The sequence below is a fragment of the Pongo abelii genome, chromosome 19 (assembly GCF_028885655.2).
Source record: "Pongo abelii isolate AG06213 chromosome 19, NHGRI_mPonAbe1-v2.0_pri, whole genome shotgun sequence".
Lineage (NCBI taxonomy): Eukaryota > Metazoa > Chordata > Mammalia > Primates > Hominidae > Pongo > Pongo abelii.
Genome location: NC_072004.2, coordinates 4,427,150 through 4,442,504, shown reverse-complemented (window position 1 = coordinate 4,442,504; position 15,355 = coordinate 4,427,150). Strand labels below are relative to the sequence as shown.

Genomic DNA, 15,355 nt, shown 5'->3' with positions numbered 1-15,355 from the left:
GGCACCTGTAATACCAGCTACTCGAGAGACTGAGGCAGGAGAATTGCTTGAACCTGGGAGGCGGAGGTTTCAGTGAGCCGAGATCGTGCCACTGCACTCCAGCCTGGGCGACAAGAGCGAAACTCCTTCTTAAAGAAAAAAGAAAAGCTCAACTTTACTCATAATAAGGGAAATGCAAATTAAAATTAAAACTAGGGTACCATTTTTCACCTATCTGATTGGCTAAGGTAAGGTTATGAACACACCGTTGACAAGAGTGAGGAAGAATGGGCATTCTCATACATAGTCCACCGGTGGGAGTGTAAATCAGTACAACTTTCTACGGAGGGCAACTGAGCAGTTTCTGCCTAAATTCGATATGCTTTTGGTCCAGAAATTCTATCTCCAGGGTTTTGTTCTATAGATATACTTTCATACGAGAAATGCTGTCTATGCAAGGTTTATTTTTTTCAGCACTTTTTCATAGTTACAAAAGATTACTAACAACCCGTGTCCACCACAAGAGACTAGTAGAATTTATGACGTTACAGCAAATGGCAGCCTTAGCAAAGAACAAGGAAGCTCTTTATGCACGGATATGGAATGACCTCCTGTTGCACTGTGGAAAAACAAGACACAGAATAAGGCGTGCTACGATGTGCAGGAAAAAGACAAAAAGGATAGGTGTGTATTTGCTCAGTAATATTAGTGCACAGAAAAGACTGGTAACAGTGATTGCTGGGAGTGGAGCAACTGGGTGGCTTGGGGCCAAGAGGAGGGAGAAACTAGTGAATATCACTTTGTACCTTTTGAATTTTAAATCACATGAACGTACTTCCCACTAAACAATTAAGCAGGGCCGGACATGGTGGCTCACAGCTGTAATCCCAGCACTTTGGGAGGCCGAGGCAGGTGGATCACTTGAGTTCAGGAGTTCAAGACCAGCCTGGCCAACATGGCGAAACCCTGTCTCGACTGAAAATACAAAAAGTAGCCGGGCATGGTGTTAGGCGCCTGTAATCCCAGCTACTCAGGAGGCTGAGGCAGGAGAATCGCTTGAACCCGGGAGGCGGAGGTTGCATTGAGCCAAGATCACACCACTGTACTCTAGCCTGGGCGACAGAGCAAGACTCCATCTCATTAAAAAAACAAACACAAAAAAAACCAAAAACAAAAAACAAGCAAACCAGAAAATATGCGTCACAGACATATTTTCCTGGACTTCATTTGTGTTACCAGGCTGATTGTAATCCATGCCATGGAGTTTATGTTACTATTTCCCTTTTGTTTACATTGCCTGATAGTTATTTCCCTTTGTCTCCCCCAAGGGAAGGATTCATTTATAATGAATTTTTCAGCTCAGTGTGTTTCAGCAAACACTTATTGACACCCACAAGCCCTGACACTGTGCTGTCTCCAGGGGAAACAAAAGTGAGAGTCCTGCTGGGTGTGTAGTCCCTGCCTGGGACGGGCTCACATTAGTGGGGGATACACACATACAAACAAATGCTCACACTGCAGTATTAACTGTGCAACAATAGAAGTGTGCACAAGGAGAAAAGTGTTAGAAAGGAAAGCTGGGCCGGGCACGGTGGCTCACGCCTGTAATTCCAGCACTTTGGGAGACTGAGGCAGGTGGATCACGAGGTCAGGAGTTCAGGACCAGCCTGGCCAACATGGAGAAACCCCGTCTCTACTAAAAATACAAAAATTATCCAGGCGTGGTGGCGGGCGCCTGTAATCCCAGCTTCTCGGAAGGCTGAGGCAGAGTTTTGCTTGAACCCGGGAGGCGGAGGTTGCAGTGAGCCGAGATCGTGCCATTGCACTCCACCCTGCATTCCAGGGTGACAGAGTGAGGCTCTATCTCAAAAAAAAAAAAAAAAAGAAAAAAAGGAAAGCTAATTCGCTCTGGTGGGGTGGTGGGGGGTGAAAGTACCGGGTAAGACTTTCCTGAGAAACTGGAGATGAACTAGGGTTTAGAAGCATGAATAGATGAATAGACTAATCCAGGAGCAAGTTCTTTGAGAGAACAGCAGGTGGGGTTCTGGGGAACACATGGCTCCAGCCCAAAAAGAAACTGGAGACGAATTAGGGTTTAGAAGCATGAACAGACTAGTCAACCCAGAAGTGAGTTCTTTGAGAGAACAGCAGGGGCGGGGGGAGGGGGTTCCGGGGAACACATGGCTCCAGCACAGGAGATGCCAGGGTGCAGTGGGATGAGAGGTGAGGAGGGCAGGCCAGGTTAGCAAGGGCATTGAATGCCAGAAACATTTGGACTTTTATTCTGCAGGCAACAGGGAGGCAGAGGCTTTTATGCTCAAAAGGAATGAGTCCCAGTGGCTGGCACAGAGAAGGCAAGTGTGCAAAGCTGGTCGAATGAATTCCGTGGCCTGAATGTACCTTCCTCAAATGCCACTGCAAACTGGGTCTCCTCGCCCACTTTACCCTCCCCTGCAATCCAACTTGTGAGGCGAGTGTGTGTGTGCGTGTGTGTGTGTGTGTGCATATGTGTGTCTGTGCGTGTGTGTGCGTGTGCACGCGTGCGTTTAGATGGAGGTTGGCTTCCCAGCCACCCAGGCTTGGCCCAAAGTCCGTGGTAGACACGTGCATAACTCCTACCCCCACCTCGCCTGCCTGCTGTACCAGGCGCTGATTCCCTCTTCCTGCGTGTTTTCGGTCCAAATCCTTTTCTTCTTCTCCCTCCCGTCGAGATAGTGGTTTCCACTCCCTGCTCTCGCCAGGACACCGCCTTTTGGACTGGGGCTGAATTCTGCCCCTTGAAGCTCTGCTCCATGGAGCTCGGGGCCCCAGCGGTAGGTGGAGTTGATTGGAGACCTGCCACCCACATTCCGACCCCAAGCGACCTCGGAGAGGGCGGGGTCTCAGGTTGGGTTATTTAGTTCGTCCACCCTTCCTCCCCACCAGAAGGAGCGAAACGTCTTTGAGCAAGATGGGTCTCTACCGCATCCGCGTGTCCACTGGGGCCTCGCTCTATGCCGGTTCCAACAACCAGGTGCAGCTGTGGCTGGTCGGCCAGCACGGGGAGGCGGCGCTTGGGACGCGACTGTGGCCCGCACGGGGCAAGGTGAGCTCCCCAGAGGCGGGCGGGGTGGGCTGCGTCCCTGGCTCCGAGTCAGTCAAATACCGGGGAGGACATGCGCCCCCGTCGGCCTCTGGCCGATTCTTTTTGCCAAGGGCCCGCGCATTGGGCTCAAAGCGCACGGAGGCCACGGGGGTGGGGGCTTTCGGGCAGTTGGTGGTACACAGTAAGCGCTCAATAAATGTTGCCGCTACCCGATCTCCTTGGAATTGAGGGCATGCTCCTGTGCGCCCCTCCTTGCACAGAGCTCCCTTGTCTGGAAACTCAGCAGTCACCGGAGCCGCCGTCGGTCCTCTCGCTTCCTCTGTTTTAAGAAACCGTTTGAACCGCTAGCGCTGTTGGATCTCTGACCTTTCAGGCTTTATCACCTGGGGTGGGGTGGGTGGTGAGAGGGAAGGGATGGGGAGTCAAGACAGGAGAACGCTCTCGATTTCCCGACCCGCCTCCCGTCATATCTCATGTCATATCTACCTGGTGTTCTACCCGGTCCTGTTACTTTTTTTCTTCCGCGAAAGCCCAAATTCCCATCACTGCTCTAGCTCTCTCCCAGATCCCCAAATCCGGATGTCTGTCTCAGGGAACGTCAAAGGAACATGCCCGGATGAGGTCCTCCCCTCTCCCCACCTCCCAGCCCTCTCCTCCTGCCTCCCCAGGTGTCACCCGCGCCTCCTCCCTCGCTTCACCTCCCTCTAAACAAGAATCCGGCGCAGTCAGTTCTAGACCCTGAGCATCTCCTGCGTCCCTGCCCAATATCCGTCCCGCCCCCGACCGCCCGCGTCCCCTTGAACCTGCGGAGCCCTGCTCCCCGCACCCCCAAGCCCCTGCTCCGAGCTTCCGAGAAAGCGGGGCGAAGGGAGCCAGAAAGAGAGAAAATGCGCACGGAGCAGGGGGCCCCGCGACTCCATGGTGAGGGGACGGAGCACGGAAGGTGGAAAGGCGCTCCCTCCTCCCTTTTTTCCTCCCTATGGTGGGCAGCTGGTGACACACAGTAAACGCTCAATAAATGTTCCCGCTACTCGATCTGCTTGGAATTAAGGGGATGCTCCTGAGCGCCCCTCACTCCCCACAGCTCTGGTGTCTGAAAACTGCGGTCGCAGGAGCTGTCGTCGATCCTCCCGCTTTCTCTATTTTAAAAGCCATTTCAAACCTCCCGCGGCCTCCCCACCTCTGCTGCAGACCTTCTAAGCCCTTCTGAAACCGGAATGATTTCCCCCTAATTCACTCCCCCTGCTTAACACATTCGAATGGCTCCCGCTTGTTCTCGGGACCAAATCCAAAGCCCTTGGCGCCACCTTCGAGAACCTCCGGACCTACTGACCCCCCACACCTGGGCTCTGAGCTCCAGCTCCAAGATGCTGCTCGCCCTCCCTTCCCCGCTGCTCTCTCTGCCCGGCGCGCCTTTCCCCTGCCTTCCCTTTCTGTCCCTCTCCCTGGCTGAGCCCTCTCCGTCTCCAGGTCTCTGGGAAGGTTGTCCCCAGGCCTGTGGGGCCCCTGCAGGTCCTCGGCCTCGGGCGGGGTGGGGTTGGGGGGTCGCACAGCGGGAATTGCCACCAGTGCGTCCCGGCTCCACAGCGCGCTTGTCCAGGGCGCGGCAGCGGCCAGCCCAGCGCTTAGCACAGTCAATGACCACAGGGAGGAGAAAGTGAAGGCAGGAGCGCACCTTCCCACCTGCCGTCCCAGTCCCCTCAGAACCGAGTCCTGGGGCCACCCGCTCGGCGCGGTCTCTCTCTCTCTGGCTTAGCCCCCCTACCCCGATACGTCTCCTCCTCTCAGAGGCTCCGAGGAAGGGCGTGGGCGCTGGAGGGAGCAGAGCTCAGCCGGGTGCGCCTCCCGCCAGGCCCCACCGGGGCTGAGCGTCTTCTGTCGCCCGCAGGAGACAGAACTCAAGGTGGAAGTACCGGAGTACCTGGGGCCGCTGCTGTTTGTGAAACTGCGCAAACGGCATCTCCTTACGGACGACGCCTGGTTCTGCAACTGGATCTCCGTGCAGGGCCCCGGAGCCGGGGACGAGGTCAGGTTCCCTTGTTACCGCTGGGTGGAGGGCAACGGCGTCCTGAGCCTGCCCGAAGGCACCGGTGAGCGCGGAGCTGGGGGTGTCAGGAGGCCACTGGGGTGCGAGAGAAGCTGGGGGGATGCGCGTGTGGAGAAGAGGGAGCAGGATGGGGGTGCTGGAACCTGGAGCGCAGGGGTCTTTGGGGGTGTCGAAGGGGCGGTGGCTGCAGCTGGCACAGAGTGGCTGGAGCCTGGGGGAGGGGTGTGATGCTGAAGGGGCAGAGGCCACACAGAAGGATGGGGTGCTGAGGCTCTCCTGGCAGAGACGAGAAGAGGCGCTCACCAAAAGTCACTGGCCAAGCCCTCCTCTGTCCTTCTAGGCCGTACTGTGGGCGACGACCCTCAGGGCCTGTTCCAGAAACACCGGGAAGAGGAGCTGGAAGAGAGAAGGAAGTTGTACCGGTGAGCCCTCCTCCCCTGACCCCACGTGAGCTGCTGATGCTTCCAGCACCCACGCCTGATTTCCTTCCTGCCCCACAGGTGGGGAAACTGGAAGGATGGGTTAATTCTGAATGTGGCTGGGGCCAAACTATGTGACCTCCCTGTGGATGAGCGATTTCTGGAAGACAAGAGAGTTGACTTTGAGGTTTCGCTGGCCAAGGGGTGAGAGCAAGGGGAGGCTGGGTGAGAGGGAGGTGTCCTCGTGTAGTGGAAGCCAAGGGGCTTATGGGCTGCACTGCACTGGACCAGCCCAAGGTCGGTGCCTGTGGTCCTCATGTTGGAGTCTCAGAATGATGCTCGAACCCTTTGCCCCATCCTGCCCTGAAGGCTGGCCGACCTCGCTATCAAAGACTCTTTAAATGTTCTGACTTGCTGGAAGGATCTAGATGACTTCAACCGGATTTTCTGGTGTGGCCAGAGCAAGCTGGCTGGTCAGTCCCCCCACCCTAATATGTCTCCCAGGACGCTTACCCCCAGATCCTACCCAACCCAGGGGAATTGAAAGAAGCAGGGTGGGGAGACCAGAGACTTGGGTCCCTCTGGTGGGCTGGAGTCAAGGGGGCATGGTTGGTGGGGTTGGAAGGATCAAGAGCTCAGATCCCACAACTTGCTTAACAACTGCCTTCCCCAGAGCGTGTGCGGGACTCCTGGAAGGAAGATGCCTTATTTGGGTACCAGTTTCTTAATGGTGCCAACCCCGTGGTGCTGAGGCGCTCTGTTCACCTTCCTGCTCGCCTAGTGTTCCCTCCAGGCATGGAGGAACTGCAGGCTCAGCTGGAGAAGGAGCTGGAGGTATGGACATCAGAGCCCTGAGGAAAGCTCAGCAGTGAAGTGGGGTGGGCTAGTGCCAATGATGCTGCTGCGGGACCCACTGTGGGCCTGGCTTGCTGCCAGCCAGCAGGGAGGGATTCTGCAGGAGAGGTCCTGAGGGACCCTGGAGAAGCTCAGCTGCTCGGCCTCCTTCCCACACGAGAGTAGCTGCGGAGGGAGGGTGTGCAAGATGGAGTGGTTGGTAGAAACAGGGTCAAATGAAGAAATGTGACTGGCCCATGGTGCTAGGGATTCAGGGAGTGTGCAGAGTAAGAGAGTCAGGATCAGAGTGCTATGGCTGTTCATCAGGAGGTGACATGGAACAACAGAGAGGAAATTCATGGGATTAAGGGCAGATAGGCTTGGATGTGAATCCTGGTTCTGCTATTTGTAAGCTGTGTGACCTCAGGCAAAATACCCAACCTCTCTGATTGTCTGTTTCCTCTTCTGTGCAATTGAGGCTCATTCAACTATGTATAAAAATTATAAGGCTGAGCACAGTGGCTCACACCTGTAATCCCAGCACTTTGGGAGGTTGAGGCAGGAGGATCACCTGAGCCCAGGAGTTGGAAACCAGCCTAGGCAACGTGGAGAAACCCTGTCTCTACAAAAATACAAAAATTAGCACCTGTAATTTTTGGTGTAGTGGCATGCACCTGTAGTCCCAGCTACTTGGGAGGCTGAGGTGGGAGGATCACCTGGGCCCAAGGAAGTCAAGGCTGCAGTGAGCCATGGTGGTCCCGCCACTGCACTCCAGCCTGGGCAGCAGAGTAAGACCCTGATTAAAAAAAAATGATATGAGGCAGTAAGCACATGATCCATTACCTGGTATAAAGTAGATGACGGAGACAAGTTAGCTCCTCTCTCTCGCTCTCTCTTCCGCCTTGGAGGAATCAGAGTAGGAAGAAGATGCTTTATGCTGACAGCAGCCCTTGACCTCTTCCCCCACACAGGGAGGCACATTGTTTGAAGCTGACTTCTCCCTGCTGGATGGGATCAAGGCCAACGTCATTCTCTGTAGCCAGCAGCACCTGGCTGCCCCTCTAGTCATGCTGAAATTGCAGCCTGATGGGAAACTCTTGCCCATGGTCATCCAGGTGAGAGGACTCAGGATTTCTGCTCCCAGTCTCCAGCCTTCTCAGCTCAGCCCCTTATCGAAATGCACTAAGCACCATCTTCAAAGGCGCCGGGCTAAAGCACTGGGGAGACACGAAAGGAGGAAATGCACCAAGTCTCTGATTCGAAGGCCTTGTAACGTAGCTGGAGAGACACACGGGGCCAGTCTGCAGAAGCTCCACGACTGAGGAAGTCCCTGAGGACAGAGACAGCCCAGGAGGGACTGGGGAGGTGGGGTGTCACAAGCCTTGGAGGAGGGCCAGGTCTCAGACAAGCAGGAGGGAGAAGAAGGACCGGTCCTCAGGGGCAAGACAGACTGGGCAGAGGCTGAGGTAGAGGAGTCAGGAGATTCCTAGGGGACAGTTGGACCAGGGCCAGACTAAGCCAGGCTACGGAGCCTGTGGTGGGAAGCTGGAGAAGGCTGTGATGAAACGTGCTGTGGGCACGCGGTGTGGGCAGTGGTGTTTAGGGTGGGTTGGAGAGGGGAGATGCTAGAAACAGGGAGTGGGGCACCATGCCCCAGCACTGACCCCAGGAGGAGGGGAGCTCGGATGTGGGTAGTGACCGTCGGGATGGAGAGGACAGGTGCATGCGAGTGCAGACGGATATCAAGGAGAGGGGAAAGGGGAGCCAGGCCAGGTGCCTGCACAAATAGCACCGATAAAGAGAACAGGGTGCCCAGGTAGGCTTTTGTCTGGCCAATGTTGAGGTAACAGGAAGACATTTAAATTGTCCAGCAGGCAGCTGAGAACGAGATTTAGTCATTTGTGTAGAAGTGGGGCCAAAAGATGAGATTTCGAAAAAACAGTGCGGAATGAAGGAAGCAGGCAGTTTGAATCTTGTCCACACTGTGGGGACTGAAAGGGGAAGTGGAGACTGGAGGAGGCACCAGAAGAGCAGTTTCTGCAGAATGCTGGAGGCAAAGACTGCAGAATGCTGGAGGCAAAGCAGCTTGCAGGGTGCTAATGCACCAAGCGTGTAGGAAGGGGAGGGGAGGAAATGGGAGCTGTAGGGAGCAGCAGGAGTGGGATGGGGAAAGCGGAACAGGTTTGGAGGACGAAGGGCGAGGTTAACATGCAAAGGGGGTGGGAATCGCTGAGCGCCCAGCACTCATGCCTTCTCTCCCCACACTTGTCCCGGCTCCAGCTCCAACTGCCTAGCACAGGATCCCCGCCACCTCCACTTTTCTTGCCCACGGATCCTCCAATGGCCTGGCTTCTGGCCAAATGCTGGGTGCGCAGCTCTGACTTCCAGCTCCATGAGCTGCAGTCTCATCTTCTGAGGGGACACTTGATGGCTGAGGTCATTGTTGTGGCCACCATGAGGTGCCTGCCGTCCATACATCCTATCTTCAAGGTAACACCTTATCCCCTTCTCTCTTGCCTGCCACTATCTCTGCCCCAGGGCACGTTCCCACCTCTGGAGGCTCCCTCTCTGTGGGGTCTCGGGGTATGGAGAGAAACCATGAATGGACAATGTGAGAGCAACAGAGAACAAGCAGGGCTGGCCATGCATTTTCAAAGGGGATAGCACCTCCCACCTGGGAAAGTGGCGAAAATAATCTTACTCTTTTTATATGTAAAGCACAGTACATGCAAATGATCAAGGATTCCATCCAACAAGAAGAATCCGTGAAATAACGTTAAAAAGATCTTTTCTAGCCAGTCATTGATTTTTTTTTTTTTTTTGAGATGGAGTCTCCCTTTGTTGCCCAGGCTGGAGTGCAGTGGTGCGATCTCGGCTCATTGCAACCTCTGCCTCCTGGGTTTAAGCAATTCTTGCACTTCAGCCTCCCCAGTAGCTGGGATTACAGTCACGCACCATCATGCCTGGCTAATTTTTTTTTGTATTTTTGATAGAGACAGGATTTCACCATGTTGGCCAGGCTGGTCTCGAATGCCTGACCTCAGATGATCCGCTTGTCTCGGCCTCCCAAAGTGTTGGGATTACAGGCGTGAGTCACTGCACCTGGTCCAAGCTTGTCTTCTTTAAAGAACTGAAAGAAGGTGAGCGTAACGTATGAAGGGGAGAGGGAGGAGACCAGGCTCTGGAGGGAGGCAGTGGTTAGACCATCCATTCTCAGTGGGGGCACAATGTCCCTCAAGGGATGAAGATGGTTGGAAAATGTGTGTGAAAAATATTATTATTATTATTATTATTATTGCTGCCCAGGCTGGAGTGCAGTGTCACGATCTTGGCTCACTGCAACCTCTGCCTCCTGGGTTCAAGCAATTCTCCTGCTTCAGCCTCCCGAGTAGCTGGGATTACAGGCGCCTGCCACCACGCCTGGCTAATTTTTGTATTTTTTTAATAGAGATGAGGTTTTGCCATGTTGGTCAGGCTGGTCTCAAACTCCTGACCTCAGGTGATCCGCCCACCTCGGCCTCCCAAAGTGTTGGGATTACAGGCGTGAGCCACCGTGGCCAGCCAAATCTTATTATTTTATATAGCACAGATATAATGTGATATATATCTATATAAAGCAGAGATATAATGCAATACGTAGATATACAGTAAATACATAGATATACAGTAAATACATAGATATACAGTAAATACATAGATATACAGTAAATATGTAGCATTAATATTTAATGAGGTAGAGTGAGATTAGGAAAAAATATCTCAAAAGGGTACTTAGTGGGTGATTAAAAAAAAAAGTTGAGAAATCTTGGTCTAGACCTTTGAAAAAATATGAAAAGAAAAGGAGGCCAGGCACGGTGGTTCACGCCAGCTACTTGGGAGGCTGAGGCAGGAGAATCGTGTGAACCCGGAAGGCGGAGGTTGCAGTGAGCTGAGATCACACCCCTGTACTTCAGCCTGGGAAACAGAGCAAGACTCCATCTCAAAACAAAATAACCACAACAACAACAAAGAATGATTTCTTTCAATTATCATAAAGCACTAAGTCTGGTTTGTGGAATGCAAATAGTTGATGCAAATCAACTGAAAACTCAGCAGTTTATTTTTATGTATTTATTTTTAACTTTAATTTTAGGTTCAAGGATACATGGGCAGGTTTGTTCTGTAAGTAAATTGTGTGTCGCGGGGGCCTGGTGTACAGATTATTTTGTCACCAGGTAATAAGCATGGTACCCGATAGGGAGTTTTTGGATCCCCTCACTCCTTCCACCCTCCGTCTACAAGTAGATGCTGGTGTCTGTTGTTCCCTTATTTGTGTCCATGTATACTCAATGTTTAGCTCTCACTTATAAGTGAGAACATACCACATTTGGCTTTCTGTTCCTGTGTTAGTCCACTTAGGATTATGGCCTCCAGCTCCATCCATGTTGCTGCAGAGAACATGATCTTGTTCTTTTTCATGGCTGCATAGTATTCCACAGCATATATCTACCACATTTTCTTTACCTGGTCTATTGTTGATGGGCATTTAGGTTGATTCCATATCTTTGCTATTGTGAGTAGTGCTTTGATGAACATATGTGAGCATGTGTCTTTATAGTAGGGTGATTTATATTTTGGGAGATATATATCCAGTAATGGGATTGCTGGGTTGAATGGTACTTCTGAAAACTCACTGTTGAGAGGCCACTGAACTTTACGTCTGCGCTTTTTCTGAAGACCTGGTGCTTTTCCTGCTGTCAGCCCCTGTTTCCTGCAGGGATCTTGCAGCTCTCCTCTGACTCTGCCCTTCCCTGTGTTTCTCCCTGTAGCTTATAATTCCCCACCTGCGATACACCCTGGAAATTAACGTCCGGGCCAGGACTGGGCTGGTCTCTGACATGGGAATTTTCGACCAGGTATGGGGAGAGAAAGGGAGATTCTGGGTCTCTCTTTTTTCCAGCTCTGGATTCAGGGCAGGTCGATTTGCCTGACCCTGCTCACCCTCACTTCTCAGATAATGAGCACTGGTGGGGGAGGTCATGTGCAGCTGCTCAAGCAAGCTGGAGCCTTCCTAACCTACAGCTCCTTCTGTCCCCCTGATGACTTGGCTGACCGGGGGCTCCTGGGAGTGAAGTCTTCCTTCTATGCCCAAGATGCACTGCGGCTCTGGGAAATCATCTATCGGTGAGGCAAGCGGGAAGGCCAGTGGGGGTGCAAGTGGGGGTGGAGAAGACATGTAGCAGAGCAGGAGGTCTGCGTCTGGTTGGGGGCCTGGGGCCCTGACCTGGCCGTGTGAGCAGGGGCAGAGCTGGCTTCAGCTCCCTGGCCCTGCTCCGTTGGTTGGTAGGTATGTGGAAGGAATCGTGAGTCTCCACTATAAGACAGACGTGGCTGTGAAAGATGACCCAGAGCTGCAGACCTGGTGTCGAGAGATCACGGAAATCGGGCTGCAAGGGGCCCAGGACAGAGGTAAGAGGAGCCCCTGCCCTGAGATCTCAGACACAAAACCCAAGAGACCTTCCCAGAATCCCCCGTGCTTCTGTGAAATCTCCCAGAAGCATTTTCGACACCTATGAGAACTGCAAAGGCCTTCTCAGATTCCACTCCCTCTCACCTAGAGACAGGTCCCCATCCTACACACTGAGAACCCCTAGGTGCCAGATGCAGCGGGACCAGTGGCTGCCCATAAATGTTTAACAACTGACTCTCGGGAAGGACCGTCCTGATTTGTAGCTTTTGCACATTTCCATGGTATAAATATTTTTACTGTGACTACCGAGGTGATGCTGACCAGCTTCCTGAACACCTAACGTCATGGACTGACTCTTGTGAGTCAGCAGCAAGCAGCACCCCGCTGAGTGGGACCCTCCCAGCAGAGCTCCCCACTCCCCCACCCCAACCTGCTGTCATAGTAATTCCCTTAAGAGTTACTGAGCGTTCCTGCTGCTCTTTCTCGCCCCTCTTGTTCTCTTCTCTCTCGGCCTCATCCTCTGAGCGTTGCCCTACTCCTGGCTTCCCAGCTTCTAACTCTCCTCACCCCTTGTAGGGTTTCCTGTCTCTTTACAGTCTCGGGACCAGGTTTGCCACTTTGTCACCATGTGTATCTTCACCTGCACCGGCCAACACGCCTCTGTGCACCTGGGCCAGGTACTTACCAGAGATGGGCAGCTGGGAATTTGGGGCCTGGAGTGAGGGAGGGGTCTGTGTGCAGGTAGGCCACAGGGCTTTCATGCCTGGCAGGCACTGACTCTGGATCCCCGCCCTTCCTTAGCTGGACTGGTACTCTTGGGTCCCTAATGCACCCTGCACCATGAGGCTGCCCCCGCCAACCACCAAGGATGCAACGCTGGAGACAGTGATGGCGACACTGCCCAACTTCCATCAGGCTTCTCTCCAGATGTCCATCACTTGGCAGCTGGGCAGACGCCAGCCCGTTATGGTGAGAGCCGAGTGCCCAGGGCCCTAAGGAAGGAGGCAGCTGTGGGGACGTATGGCATCCCAGACTGGGGGTCATAAGGCTCTCAGCCACCTTTTCCTCTCCCTCCCAGGTGGCTGTGGGCCAGCATGAGGAGGAGTATTTTTCAGGCCCCGAGCCTAAGGCTGTGCTGAAGAAGTTCAGGGAGGAGCTGGCTGCCCTGGATAAGGAAATCGAGATCCGGAATGCAAAGCTGGACATGCCCTACGAGTACCTGCGGCCCAGCATAGTGGAAAACAGTGTGGCCATCTGAGCGTCGCCAGCCTTTGGTTATTTCAGCCCCCATCACCCAAGCCACAAGCTGACCCCTTCGTGGTTACAGTCCTACCCTCCCAAGCCCCACCCTCTTCCCATGTCCCACCCTCCCTAAAGGGGCACCTTTTCATGGTCTCTGCACCCAGTGAACACATTTTACTCTAGAGGCATCCCCTGGGACCTTACTCCTCTTAGCTTCCTTCCTCCCTCTCTTCCTCTTTCTTCATTCAGATCTATACGGCAAATAGCCACAATTATATAAACCATTTCAAGGCTAGAATAGGGGGATAATACATATTACTGCACACCTTTTATGAATCAAATATGATTTTTTTGTTCTTGTTAAGACAGAGTCTCACTTTGACACCCAGGCTGGAGTGCAGTGGACCCATCACCATGGCTCACTGCAGCCTCAGCCTCCTGGGCTCAAATGATCCTCCCACCTCAGCCTCCTGAGTAGCTGGGACTACAGGCTCATGCCATCATGCCCAGCTAATTTTTTTTTATTTTTGTAGAGACGGGGCCTCACTATGTTGCCTAGGCTGGAAGTAGGATTTTGAACCCAAATTGAGTTTAACAATAATAAAAAGTTGTTTTACACTAAAGATGGAAAAGAACTAGGACTGAACTATTTTAAATAAAATATTGGCAAAAGAATATAGAGCATCAAAAAATTTTTCTGGGTTCATATGCTTGATGTGGTAAAGAATTAAAAATTTTTAATTTTTTTTTTTTTTTTTGAGACGGAATCTTGCTTTTGCGGCCCAGGCTGGAGTGCAGTGGTACGATCTTGGCTCGCTGCAACCTTCACCTCCCAGGTTCAAACAATTCTCCTGCCTCAGCCGCCCAAGTAGCTAGGATTACAGGAGCCTGCCACCATGCCCAACTAATATTTTGTATTTTTAGTAGAGACGGGGTTTCACCATGTTGGCCAGGCTGGTCTCGAACTCCTGACCTCAGGTGATCTGCCCGCCTCGGCCTCCCAAAGTGCTGGGATTATAGGTGTGAGCCGCCCTGCCCGGCCTAAAAATTTTTAAAAATTAAAAAAAAATTGTCTTCTAACTGTATGGGATTTAACTTGTGTCCTGAAGCCAGACACACTACAAAGGAAACCATGAACATAGTGAGTCCCAAGAATGTTTGACTCTGAAGATTTTCATTTCAAGGCTCAAGCAGAAAATACGAAACAAAAGTCAGCTGGTTGAACTGAAGAAGCTGCTCCTGTCTGGAGATACTTGGCCTTGGGACTTCAGCCTGAGGTGTCCGTGTCTTAACCCATCTGCAGTTCACCAGTTGGCAAGCTCCAAGTTAATATAATTAACTGGAAGAAGACTAAACATTTCATTATTATCATAATGAGTACAACAACGGATTCAATGAACTTCAACTTCTGTATCATGTTACAGTTTGGGGAAAATAAACTTGGAAGTTTTCTTTCTTTTTTTTTTTTTTGAGACGGAGTCTCTCTCTGCCACCCAGGCTGGAGTGCAGTGGTGCGATCTCAGCTCACTGCAACCTCCGTCTCCTGGGTTCAAGCAATTCTCCTGCCTCAGCCTCCCGAGTAGCTGGGATTACAGGCACCTGCCACCATGCCTGGCTAATTTTTTTGTATTTTTAGTAGAGACAAGGTTTCACTGTGTTGGCCAAGCTGGTCTCGAACTCCTGACCTCAGGTGATCCACTTGCCTTGGCCTCCCAAAGTACCGGGATTACAGGCGTGAGCCACTGCACCTGGCCTTTATTTCTTAATGTGATCATCTGTATTTTAAAACAGAAACTAACAGTATACACAAAACAAAAGTGTTTCATTTATAATGTGAATAAAGTTGCTTCTTGCCTCTGATTGTGTTTACTTCTACAGAAGACATACTGGCTATGTTTGGTCTGATTTTTCTTTTGAGATGGAGTCTCGCTTTGTTGCCCAGGCTGTAGTGCAGTGGCACAATCTCGGCTCACTGATACCTCTGCTTCCTGGGTTCTCCTGCCTCAGCCTCCTATGTAGCTGGGATTACAGGTGCCCGCCACCACGCCCAACTAATTTTTTGTATTTTTAGTAGAGATGGGATTTCATGTTGGCCAGGCTGGTTTTGAACTCTCAACCTCAGGTGATCCGCCTGCCTCAGCCTCCCAAAGTGCTGGGATTCCAGGTGTGAGCCACCGTGCCTGGCCTATATCAGTTCTCATCCCATGAAATAGTTCCCCTTCATCACAGACTAAAAAAAATATCTTTTTTCACTTCTGTTGAAGTGAAAGTCTTAGATGGATTTCCTGATAGAGAATGAA

At 52.2% G+C, this 15,355-nt stretch overlaps 1 protein-coding gene across 1 annotated transcript; it reads left to right on the top strand.

Annotated features, from left to right (window-relative positions):
* Window positions 1-2,902: 2,902 nt before the first annotated feature.
* Window positions 2,903-14,113, top strand: ALOX15 (arachidonate 15-lipoxygenase). Its single transcript, NM_001133877.1, is given in 14 exon segments — window positions 2,903-3,064; window positions 4,953-5,154; window positions 5,452-5,533; window positions 5,612-5,734; window positions 5,900-6,003; window positions 6,204-6,364; window positions 7,336-7,479; window positions 8,645-8,854; window positions 11,173-11,259; window positions 11,358-11,527; window positions 11,691-11,812; window positions 12,390-12,490; window positions 12,615-12,782; window positions 12,892-14,113. Coding segments are annotated over 14 exon segments (1,989 nt in total). The 5' UTR covers window positions 2,903-2,929; the 3' UTR covers window positions 13,072-14,113.
* The last annotated feature ends 1,242 nt before the right edge of the window (window positions 14,114-15,355 follow it).